The sequence below is a fragment of the Capsicum annuum genome, chromosome 5 (assembly GCF_002878395.1).
Source record: "Capsicum annuum cultivar UCD-10X-F1 chromosome 5, UCD10Xv1.1, whole genome shotgun sequence".
Lineage (NCBI taxonomy): Eukaryota > Viridiplantae > Streptophyta > Magnoliopsida > Solanales > Solanaceae > Capsicum > Capsicum annuum.
The window spans coordinates 26,695,804-26,708,460 of record NC_061115.1 but is presented as its reverse complement, the minus strand read 5'-3'; the positions used below and the strand labels follow the sequence as shown (position 1 = coordinate 26,708,460).

The window sequence follows — 12,657 nt, the reverse complement described above, 5'->3', positions numbered from 1 at the left end:
GACTTTTAATAATTCGTTTCTGTAAAACAAAAAGGGGGAATTTGATTCAATTCACAAATTAATTGTTTCAGTTTAACAAGATGAGATATGTGTAGTAGTATTCGAATTCAGAGAAATATCAAGCTGGGGTTATGTCCACCTTGTAGTTTTCAATACTTTCTAACTATGAGCTTTAGGAATTCATACATGTATCATGCTTACAGAGAAACATATTGTATTTAATAACATAATCCTAGTGTTTCTCAACCATCAAGGACTAATTCACTTTAGTGCTCTCGAATCAAAAGTGTTTACAAAAACAATACGAAATCTCCAAGTAGTTAATCCTGTTAAAGCATTAACATATGAAATAGGGGTTGGAAATTCTATTTTCTTGTCACTACTCTCTTTTCCGAACCTCAACCTTTCTATTGAACAAGTTGAGTTTTAAGGCACATCCTCTATGTTTGCAATCACGAGAATTCAAGATAAACGAAGAGAGTATGATATAAGCAGATCAATACATGATGAATTCAAAAACCCAAAGTAATAGATTGTATATTACAATGCTTCCATAACGCTAACTAATAAACTTAGCTACTTATGAATAAAATGGGAATCACAATAGAAATCTTTATATACCAAAAACTAGAAGATGATCTTGGTGTGCGAATAGTGAAAACAAGAGAAATTTTTTTTTCTCTCTCTCCCAAGCTAAGCCGTCCTTCTCCTCTTCAAAAACTAATACAAAATAATGAATAATTCTAAAGAATTCAGCATCAAGTCTTTTTAATAATCTTTTCTCTCATAATTGCCTTCTAAGTCCCTGAGCTAATTATAAATAACAAATTAGTCTTGGGCATAGTTTCTAGGCGCCATATTTAATCCAAACTGCTGCTCTCTCTTGTGTCATATGTCATCCGCATTCCATAGTCCCAATATGTCTCCATCTACCTCATTAATACCTGAAATCATGCTAATCACATCAGTTAGCTCAATCACATAGAAGTAGAGTAAAAACATAAGAAACTAGGCACTTTGTTTTCCAAACTTAGCTAAAATATGGGTAAGTTATGGTGCTTAGGCGTATAAATACACCCAAGATCAGGCATTTCTTCAAGCCTCTTTTGAACCAATAAACCAACTAACAACTTTGTTTATGAGTTCCTCACTTATAATTCTTATATATTTAATATAATTACAAGGTATACGAAAATGCTTGGGGTTTCCCGGGAACCCCCATCCGTAGTGCTACATCTGCCCCTGCCTATTATGGATTATGAATGATTTGTGCCTTAGTTTTCTTTTAAAATTTAGTTAGGCCTACACTTACGTTTAAGGTCCATTTATTAATTACGGTGAGAATGAGCAAGATGGGATACAAATTTGTTCTAAATTCCACTGCATAAGAAAAAAAAAAAGAGGAAAAATCTATTTATAAGGGAGCGAATTTGTAAAAAATGATTTAGGTATTTAACCTCTAGAATATTAAAGTTTAACATAAGTAAAAATTAACGATGAAGTTGGAAAACCCTGCTACCGACTATTCGTTATAATAAAAATTATAACATACTATTTTGAAGCCGGTCTAATTGGGTTGGATAGATTTTAAACAGACTAGGTGCTTACTTAGACTTGGAAAAGACGGAAACAATTCATAAATGCCTCAAAGGCGCGAGAAATATATCAAAACTCGTGAAAAGGCTGAAAAGTACTGCTATAGGCGATAAGCCACACATTAACATAATAAGATAGTTTTAAATTTAAAATAAATAAAAGCGGAATATAAGTAATTTTAGGCTAAAAATGATTTTATATCCGAAAGAAGATTAATTCAAGTCAGACAGAAGTCACTAAAGCTATCATGCTAGAACCACGAGACTCGACGGGTATCTCATACCTTTTTTCTCGATCAACAGAATTCCTTGGTCTTCTATTTTTGCAGACTAATAAAGAGTCATTTTCTTTTGACTAGGGATTCAATAAGGTGACTTGAACACCATAACTCAATTCCAAGTGACGACTCTGTAGATAAAATAATCCCTACTCTAAAAACGTCACTTAAATTGAAAAAACCCTCCGACCTCACGACGAAAAAGGGGTGTGACATTAATCATTCAGTATTATTTCATTATCGTGTATTTTTTAATTCTAATGTAATGGGTTAACCATAATTTTTTATGGATAAATATTCATGAAATAAAAATCATTATGTTGGAAGCACAGTTATACCATGTATTTTTGTTATATAAATATAATCTATGTCGAAGTCAAATTATTATTATATTTTTAATATAATATATAAGATAAATATTTACGGTATATCTCATTATTTCTAAAGTACTTCTCTTGTTAAAAATTTATTTACTAAATATAAATATATATTATAAACTTTTTATATCTAAAGTATGTCATATATGTTTATGATATAAGTATAATTTATATGGTATAATATATCATGTATTTATGGTATAAATATAATTTGTATGGTATAATTATACGATATATTTTTATGATATAAATATAATTTGTGTAATTTTTTTTTTTGATTGATATTATTTTTTTTATTATTATTAAAAGTGGTGGCAAAGCCACCATAAAATGAAAAGACAAAGTCCAAAATATAATTTGTATAATATATCAATATATCATGAATTTTTATGATAAAAATATACCATATATTTTTGTAAGAAGACATCGTGAAAGCAAACAATAAAAATGATAAACATAAAATTTTGATATAGTATATAAAATATGAATGAACAGAGACTTCCTTAAAAATAGGCAATAAATAAAAAATATGAGAATTTAATATATAATTATTTTCTTATATATTAGAAGATGTTATAAAAGTAAATATTTTATATACTATATTTGACAACCAACTATTATGGTTATGTATATTTAATAATTTCTTAAAAATGACTATTTATGTTGTTTTTCCTTATTTATCAAATTAATTTAGAATGATAAAATATTGATTTGTGCACTATTTATTTGATTAATATTAATAAAAAGGAAAGAAATTTTATGTAGTTTAATAAAGATAAGTTGTAATATTATGTAATTTTTTCTTAAATAAAAGGACAAAATAATCTAATAAATTAGGTAGACGAAAAAACATTTTCACACCATAAATATTTTAGATCCTTTTCCGTATTAAGCATATGGTTGAACAGTAATTTTGGAACACATTCGAGGAACAAGATGTTATGATAATTCCAAACTAGTTCAACATGTATTATCTACAAGGTAGTATATCTGGATTTATTGAATGTCATTGTTGGCCACATGATACAAATATGTGTTATTTAAACTTGCTTATTAAGTAGCCCTTTTTGGTCATAAAAATTATTTTTTTAAAAAAAAATAATTATTTTACTGTAGTAAAAAAGTGAAAATAAAATGTATTTGGTCATGAAAATTTCAAATACAATTTTGGAATTGTATTTGAAAAAGTTTTCACTTTTTTCATTCATACTTCTCTCACAAAATTTTATAAACAAATTTAATTTATACTAATTTATTCGTACGTGCGTTGCACGAATAACCTTGACCATTTTTAAATTTAATATGATAATAATATGTAGCACAACAAATTGTTATAGTTATGCATACGGCATATAATGATAAATAATGCAAGTAGAAAGTAGGAAAACATGAATGAATGAAAGAAGATGATCTAAACCAAAATTAAAATAAGAAAAAAAGGTAAAAGTAGTTAATTGTATACAAAGATATTATAAAACACAAAGAAAATTTCTCAATTAGCAATTGTCTATCAAGAATATACGATTATTTATTATTGTAAACCTGAAGAACAAATTAAAAATTTCAAAAAACTTCACTCAAATCACAAAAAAATTAATTTCTTTGATCATAGATATTAGACCTATCAAACTTTCAGTTGATAAAAAAATTTAAACCTAAACCTATCGTTCATCCTGGGACAACTGTTAAAGAATGGTGCAAATCTAAATAAATAGACAAGCAACATAAGTAATATTTAATGAATTGGTAAAAGAACTCTAATTTAAGTGATATTATTAATGCTACTCTAATTTGCACAGCCCATTGCACGCAAATTAATTGGTAAAAGAATCCTAAAAGAAAAAAAATCATATATATATTAGGGTTACAAATTTAGGATATTATTGGAATTGGAGAAAAAAATAAAGGTTAAAGAAGTAAATATTTTGGTCAAACATAAAAAAATTTTAATTTAAAAAACAAAAAGTTGGGGTACCCAACTTCTCATTTTTTGTCCTTTTTAATCTGTTTTTAGCTTTTTTTAATTTTATCAAATACCTAAAAAAAGTAATTAAAAATTGGTTTGATCATATTTTAATCTTATCCAAATGAGCTCTTAAGCTACACTTACTATATGTGTTATTTTTACACAATTTTTTAACTACTTTTTATCATATAATTTTAACACCCTTAATTTTAAGAAAAAGTCTTATCATATATTTTTGTCCTATATCTTATATTTTAGGAGATAATATTATGAAAATAAATAAATAATAAATTGATAAAAAAAGTGAAAAGATAATTTTATCTATTGGAAAGATTTTTAATGAAAGGCAAAACGTTTAAAAATATTTTTAAGGCACTTCACAGTTTTAATATATTATAGATTATAAATATAAATTACATATTATAAATATAAATAATAGATAGATTATAGATATAAAATAGATTATAGATTTACTTTACCATATATTATAAGGGAGAATATGATATTTGGTCGTCCTCACAGTCAAGTTTTTGCACTTATTATGGCTTTTATTTACGTGAATGCCACTTTAGGCACTAGAGATGGGCCACCACAAATATATGTTTCATATTCTTATCTCATGTTGTAACTCATCCGTGAAAATCAGAAATAAGTCAGTAGTTAACTATGGGTGTGTTTGGTGTGATGGAAAATATTTTTCGTGGAAAATGTTTTTTTAGAAAATATTTTTGTGGAAAATAAATTGATTTTCTACTTATTTTTTTATGTTTGATTGGTAAATGAAAAATATTTTCTGAAAATTATTTTATGGTGTTTGGTTGGTGAGTAGAGAATATTTTTTAGAAAAATATTTTCTAATGTTCGATTGATGAGTGAAAAAATATTTTTTAGAAAATACTACTATCTGTTAACTAGTATATCAGTGCCTGTAGCAACTCAACAATTTGTAAGAACTAATTTAAGCATAACAAATAATATCAATATCGAATATTAAAATATTATAATCACTAAATTTAATCAACTATTAATTAACAAATATAGGAGACACTTTTCAATATTTTATTAGAACAATCTCAAGATACTACAATTAATAGAAATATAACAGAACGATAAACTTATTGAACCTTGTGAAACAAGTTACATCGATAACAAAATGAAATATATAATTAACAAAAGTAACATAAGTAAGTCTTCCTCTATGCATATGAAAATAACAATATATTCAACGAATTGAAAATGGAAAAAATTTGGGTTTCATTATTTTTTATTTCAAACAATGAAAAATTGAAGCAAAGCACAGTGAAAAATATTTTTGAGTAATGTAAATTTTTGAGAAATGTAAATTTTTTGAATCATGTGAATATAAATATTGTTGGGTGGGAAGAGGGGTAAGAGTGAGATTATAAGTCACATTTGTCATTTTCTGGAAAATGACTTCCTTGACCCACGAGGGAAGTCATTTTCTATGAAATGATGAAAAATAAGTTATTTTGTAAAATATTTTCATAAACTTTTGTTGCAACCAAATAAGAAAAAACCAAAAAATATTTTCTGGAAATATTTTCCATCATACCAAACACACCCTATGACTCATCAGTTTATCTGGAAAAAGGGCGGTGATTATACTTTCTATAAAGTTCCAAATAAGTCTGATTACTTCCTCCAGAGCTTTGGTGTTCATCTTGCTTAGGTAAGATTTTTTTTTTTCCTTTAATTTTTTGATAATTTTGTCAAATTTCGTCTAGGTTGTTGTATTATGTGCGAAAATTCGAAAAAATTTATTATGTTTTGCTGATTTCTATGATTATGTGGCATGAAAAAATATGGTATTTGCAGATTGTTTAGTGTGGCTGTAACATTTGATATAAATTTTGGGAATTCTTGGGTACCCACTTTAATACCCACGACGTGTTTGATAAAAGTTGTAAGTGAAACATCCATTCCCCTGGTTCAACTAATGGTGCCTCCTTAACAATGTCTCCTCTTTCTTGAATCTTTAGTCCCATTTTTGTTATAACCATTTATAGTTTTGTGCCCACCAGTAGTATTATCTGCAAAAATTAATTCCCCCGTTTTACTTTAGATGTGAACCCCTAATAATCAACTTCTAGAATTAGAAAATTGAAATTTAAGACAAGTCATTCACTTGATTAGGGAGCTAGAGAATATGAAGATACCTGACTCCATTTATGTTATTTGGCAGGTGCAAGCTGATGAGGTTATAGTAGCCACACCAACTGGAAGTACGACTTATTCTACGGCTGCTGGAGGTTCCATGGTACCTATTATAGCCTGAAAGATGTGAAACTTTTTAACCTACATGAATAGTTGAACATATGTGTGCTAAAAATGCCACAAGCAATGAGTTGTATCCACAACAAAGAATAAGCTAAAGCTGACAGCTTGAGCAGTTTGTTGTGGCAATAATGAACTGCTGAAAAAGAAGCAGTACACCACTCCTTCCCCTCTCTAGACGAAATAAGAGCAGAAGAGATAGAAAACAAAGAAGACTGCATTATGCACTTAATATATAGTAAAGATATATAAGTTTCATGACATATTTTACAGAGCTGTTGGTAGAAGAGTGATTCCTCATGTCAATAGTTAACTCTTGATGTGGAAACGGAGGGATGCTGTCGCATTTGGGTTCCTGATTAGAAACCTACTATTGATTTTTCTGGAAAAGGTTCAAAACCCATCATTGATTACCAAAAACACCAATGGCAAGACTTCTTTATATGGTTCTGTATTCAATGGTATTGATGTTTATGGTTCTTAGCTGCTTTACATAATCTCATATTGATCAAGTTGTTTACTTCTTTTCACTTCCTATTTATTATTCATGATAAAGCAATAAATGCATAATCTTGTCTTCAGCTCATATTTGGTTTACTGATTGAGAACAGTGGAGATCATAAAATTCTCTCATAAACTGGCACTCTTAGTGTTAATGTGTGCAATAAGGCCATAACCTAAAGCAGTCAAATCACGTTGTCAGCAAGTATGAACAAATTGGATGAACTATGTGCATGGTTGACATTCTTGGGCGTAATGGGAAACTGCTTTCCGGCCTAATAGGAGACACATGCATTTTGGTAAAGGTGACTGGCACTGATTTTGGTAAAGTAATTGATTAGTTGTAAAGGTGACTTTAATTCTCTTATATGAATTTGATTATGATTTTCAGCTGGCTAGACATGTTTTCATTGTATATTTGTTGTGTTGACTTTTGCTGATAGTCTGAATATGTTTTATTTAAAATAAGAATTTTATATACTAAGTATGAATTTGTACTCACATGTGTCTTTTCCACAGCTTATTATGCAGGTTGTGAATCCAGCTCTTTGGGTCCTTAAATTTGAAGATTCTAATGTAGTAGTTGGTCTCCTTTTGTACTTCATGCTTTATGATTTGATTATCTTTTGTTAATTTTTTAATTAAAATTTATTATTTAATTAAATTTTGTAAATGAAAATAGTCTTAACAAAATTAATATTTTATATAAACTTTTATTTAAAGTAGTTTAAGAAAAAATATATATTTTGACCGTGGAGAATTTTTTTCTATTGCATAAATAATTCATCATTTTTTCCTTCTTTCTTATTATTAATCTTTAATAATGTATTTTCCATAAGAAAGAATTTTGTACAAATAATGTGGGTATGAAGATATATTTTATTTCTATCGAATTGAATATGGTTCTGATGCATTTCTTAATTATCTTTTATAAATTGAATAATTTTTTTGGAAAGTTTTATTCACTGCCTTTTAAAATATCAAACATATTTATATACTGAAAATTAAAATTATTAATAATTCTGGTCAATTGTAAATCAATATTTTTAGCAACAACTATAGAGAGAGAATTAATTGATTTCGATGTTCGTTTTAGTGAGTTTAATTCTTTTTCTTAATTTAGTATAAAATTATGCTTAAAGCACCACATTTAACTAGCATGAATTCTTGTTACATGAAATTATAAATAAAATCATACATTTTTCATCACACACAAGAAGTCTTTGAGTAAATAATTGATTCACTTGATCACTTTCGTCTTCATTTAGATGAACTTAAATTGAGAAATTAGAAAAGAAATTAATTATATGCTCATAAATTAGTTTACTAATATTTTTTAATTTTATATATATATTTTAAATCATACTATTCATAAAGTATTAAATTACTTGAGTTTGAGCTCGAGTTTCACACGGACCTTATAAAACTAGACTATATATAAGGGAGAACCTCTTATTTTGGTAGTTTATATGACTATATTTTGTCTATTTTATCTTTGATTAAGTTTAATGAGCTTTTAAAATCTCATCCATTATAATAAATTTGAACAATTACATGAGCATTTAAAATGCTAGACAAAAATGATAATCATAAAGAAGTGATAGTGACACTATAAAATATCTGTTTATCTAATTAAATTTAAAATTAATTTAAAATTTTACTATCGTTTTTTATGTGGGATTATAGTAATTTAATTAAAAAAGTATTTTTTTAATCCTCACAAGAAATTTGTGAAGCTTTAATAAACTTGTAAGGACTCATTGAAGAAACATTTACAAAAAGTATTTTATTGAGTCTGACTTTTAATTATTTAATTTATCATAAATTATACAATAGTTTGTAGCATCAAATATTTTTATATTAATCAAATATTGTATTATTTTTTTAAAAAATATAAATTAGCAATGTAAAGTTTAATTGAGAAAAAATAATGAAAGTAATTATACATAAGGCAAAAATTAATTTAGATCGTTAAAAGGCTTTCATTCAAAAACTTTCAGTAAAATAAAAAGGAGAAAAATTTTCGTGTGTGCATTTATTTGTAAATTAAAAGAAAGACTAAAATATACCATAAGAGAAATAGTTATTTTTAACTTATAAAAAGCTTTTACTCCCTTCGTTTTAATTTATTTATTTGATTTTGACTTAACACAAAGTTACAGAAAAAGTAACGAATATTTTTTAATTTTATGGTCTTAAACTAAAAATATGTAGAAAGGACCAAAATATTTATTGATCTTATTGTCTTAAACATGTCACGTGGACAATTGAAATTAGTCCAAAAAAGAAAAGAGATATTTTTTTAAAAATGAATTAAAAAAAATAGGACAAAAATTGAAACAGATATATAATTATAACATTTTAAAAATATTAAAAAATAATCAAACTAGACTGTTAACTAATTTAATAGTACAAAAAGCAAAAATAGAAAGTTAAAAAAATTATAAATATAAATGTTAATGTAGTTTGGGCTCGCACTTAGCACGGGCTAAACGACACTAGTAGGGGTGTACAAACCGAATCGTTAAGTCAAATTGAACTGGTGAATCAAACCAAACAGAGGAAAAACATCGACTTATGGTTTGGTTTGATTGGTTTGGTGTTAAAAAAAAATCGATCATTCTTGGTTTGGTTTGATATTAGTAAAAATAAAATCAAATCGAACTTAAATCGAACCGACATAATACATATGTAATTTTAATTTTTTATACGTAAAAAAATATTACTTATAATCTACTTTCTAATTACTTTTATAACTTTTTTATATTCAGAAAATAAATATATATTCTTTGTCCTTTAGTTGTAATATTTAGGGAAAAGGACATGAACTGACCGTTTTAAAAAGAAATGACCCACACTATGAAAATATGGACAATTGGAGCCAGTCGGCCTAATTTATTTCCTTTTTTTAGTCACTTGACCCACTTTATAGTTGCTACACTTAAAACACTTTTCTTTTCTAAATATACTTTCTCAAATCTTCTTTTTTTTTGGGCCTTTATTATGCATCGATCAATCTACTGTATTTTCTGATCAATATCAAAAATTGATTTATTGTTTCTGCATTGGAGCATTGAAAACTATGAACATGAAGCAAAAAATAGGAAATAAAGGAAAGTTAAAATTAACGGGTAAAGCGGTCAATTTTGACCTCAAAGTTGTTGTTAATGATGATTATTTTACAGAATCATTACATAAAGGTTTGTACTTGAAGCAATGTCATAGTTCTTTAAACTTGAAGAAGAAAAAAATAAAATAATGAGGTCTCAAGGTAAGAGAAAAGTCATGTCTTGGTCCATGTTCTTTTCAGAGGCTGATTCAATCATGGTGAGTCGGAGATGTTCTTCTTAGAGGCTGACTCAATCACGGTGAGTCGGAGATGTTTTGATGCATGTAAAGATAAAAAAAAAGAATATGCCAATAGATAATCTTTTATACCAGATTGATACACATTTTTTTAAAAGAGCGAAGAGGAACCTTTGCGTGCACATACAGTCTCTATACCCAATTGATACTCTTTAATACCAGTTTGATACACTTTTATACCACATTGATATACTTTTAAAAAAAAAAGAGAGAAGGGGAACCTATGGATGCATATACAGTCTTATACCCATTTAATACATTTTTATGTCACATTGTTACACTTTTACACTACATTGATATACTTTTTAAAAAAGGGAGAGGGAATTCTTTGCATGCACATGCAATCCCTATACTCAGTTGATACTCTTTTATACCACATTGATACACTTAAATTCAACATCAGATATCCACTGACCTCTGTATTTTATCATTATTGAAACTAAAACTGAAGTTGAAGCCATTATTTTGTATCAATTTTGAGCAAATTTATAATGGAAAAAAATTATAGGAAGCTAATTGAATACAGATTTTTGGAGATTTTATACAAAATTTATGGAATAAGAAAGATTAATTGAAGTATCGAAAAAGACAAAAGAATGGAGGTTTGAGAGTTTGAATGGAAAGGAAATTGTGAATGAAAAGGAAAGAAATAAAGAGAAAGTTACTTTAACGACATTTTCGATTATGTTTAAGCGTATGACAGTGAATGTTAGCTAGTGAAATTAGTTTGTGGCTATTTATAGGGTATTTAATTTTGAGTGCTATTTTTATGATATTATTTTAGTTTTAGGTGTTATTGCTGTCCTTTTTCCTAATATTTATCCAATAGTAACAGATTAATACAAAATCCAATATTAATATAAAAACCTATAACTCTTCAATTGCTTCACTTTACATTTTACTTTCCAAGTTTTCAGAGAGTTCTCATTATTTCCTCATCTTACTTTCATCTTACTTTTCTCATTCTCCTCGTTCGTCAAGTTTTGATTTAGGTTTGTTTCTCTTCTTTCTCTTTTTTCTTGTGGAATTATGTTATAGTTAATTATTTTGGGGAGTTAAATTTTTAATAAGTTGTCTCCAATTCTTCATTCTTCTTTATGCTCACATTTTATGTGAAGGAAACTTTCAGACAAACTATTGTGACTAGTGACTTACAAATTGAACCACTCAGTATCCACATAATATTACTTTGAGAGATAATAGTTTAAATGTCTTAATAATTTGCCAACTTAATTTTAATTGGAACTACTCTATGACCATTATTTTTTTTTTTAAAATCGTTTTAGTGAAAACATTTAATTTTTCTTCAATCACATTATAATTGTAAAAAAATCGAGAAAAAAACCGAAAAATCGAAAAAATAAAAAAAACCCGATTAAAACCGAAATATAAAAACCGATTGTATATTGGTTTGATTTGGTTTATAGATTTAGAAAATCGACATTGTTGGTTTGATTATATTTTAATGAAAAATCGAACCAATCCGACCTATGTACATCCCTAGACACTAGTATACATATAGATATAGATTATAGATATAGATTCATGATCAAACACAACTCCAATTCTAATTTTAATTTTAGCTACAATTTTAATTTTGAAAAATTATAATTTTCATGACCAAAGATAGTGAGTCTACAAGTTCAAAGTTTCATCATGATGGAAATCAACATGTATTAATTTTAAAGGTTAAAATTGGTGTATTTGATATTATAATGCATATCTACTCATCAACAATGTTGGTATTATTTTAATGGTTAAAATTAGTGCATTATAATGCACGTCTGCTCAATAATCTTTCCCAAGTTAAATTACGAAAATACCCATTAAAAGTCACTTCGTTCATTCATTTTTACTTGTCACTTATTTCTAAAATGAATTCACTTTTTACTTATCAATTTTGACATATTAAGAAATAATAATAATAATAAATAATAATAATAATAATAATGATAATAATCATAGTAATTATTATTATTATTATTGTTTTATATTTTATTCTTAGCACTAATTACTTATTTTTTAAATAATTTTTAGATTTACTCCGTCCGTTTTGTATTAGTTGATGTTCTTTCTAAAAATGTTTATTTCAATTTAGTTGTTAAAGTTCTAAAATCAAGAGTTTTTTATTCATATATTTTTTATTTTACCTTGATAGAATTATTAAATACCTCTATAATTTTTAAAATTATTCAATGATGCATAAATAATCTCAATTCTCAAACCAAAGTTAAATATCACTAATTTCAATTATAAATAGTCACTATTCTAGACATAAT

At 26.6% G+C, this 12,657-nt stretch overlaps 1 protein-coding gene across 3 annotated transcripts; it reads left to right on the top strand.

Moving 5' to 3' along the window:
• Positions 1-5,743: 5,743 nt before the first annotated feature.
• Positions 5,744-7,737, top strand: LOC107870525 (NAD kinase-like). Of its 3 annotated transcripts, none has more exons than XR_007055474.1 (3): positions 5,744-5,906; positions 6,420-6,494; positions 7,532-7,737. XR_007055474.1 is itself a non-coding variant. In XM_047412634.1 (3 exons), exons 1-3 carry the CDS (start codon positions 6,030-6,032, stop codon positions 7,643-7,645), a joined length of 300 nt encoding a protein of 99 aa, XP_047268590.1. In that variant the 5' UTR covers positions 5,913-6,029; the 3' UTR covers positions 7,646-7,737. The 3 variants fall into 3 exon arrangements, 1 of the variants encoding a protein (XP_047268590.1); XM_047412634.1 differs by lacking the exon at positions 5,744-5,906 and adding an exon at positions 5,913-6,140; XR_001674171.2 differs by having other exon boundaries at positions 6,420-7,737.
• The last annotated feature ends 4,920 nt before the right edge of the window (positions 7,738-12,657 follow it).

What these genes read in the sequence shown, in the direction of transcription:
- LOC107870525 (XM_047412634.1), top strand. Translation starts at nt 6,030, where the DNA reads ATGAAAAAATATGGTATTTGCAGATTGTTTAGTGTGGCTGTAACATTT. An exon ending in CGACGTGTTTGATAAAAGTT is followed by an intron (nt 6,141 to 6,419) that starts GTAAGTGAAACA and finishes GTTATTTGGCAG; the next exon opens with GTGCAAGCTGATGAGGTTAT. An exon ending in CGGCTGCTGGAGGTTCCATG is followed by an intron (nt 6,495 to 7,531) that starts GTACCTATTATA and finishes TCTTTTCCACAG; the next exon opens with CTTATTATGCAGGTTGTGAA.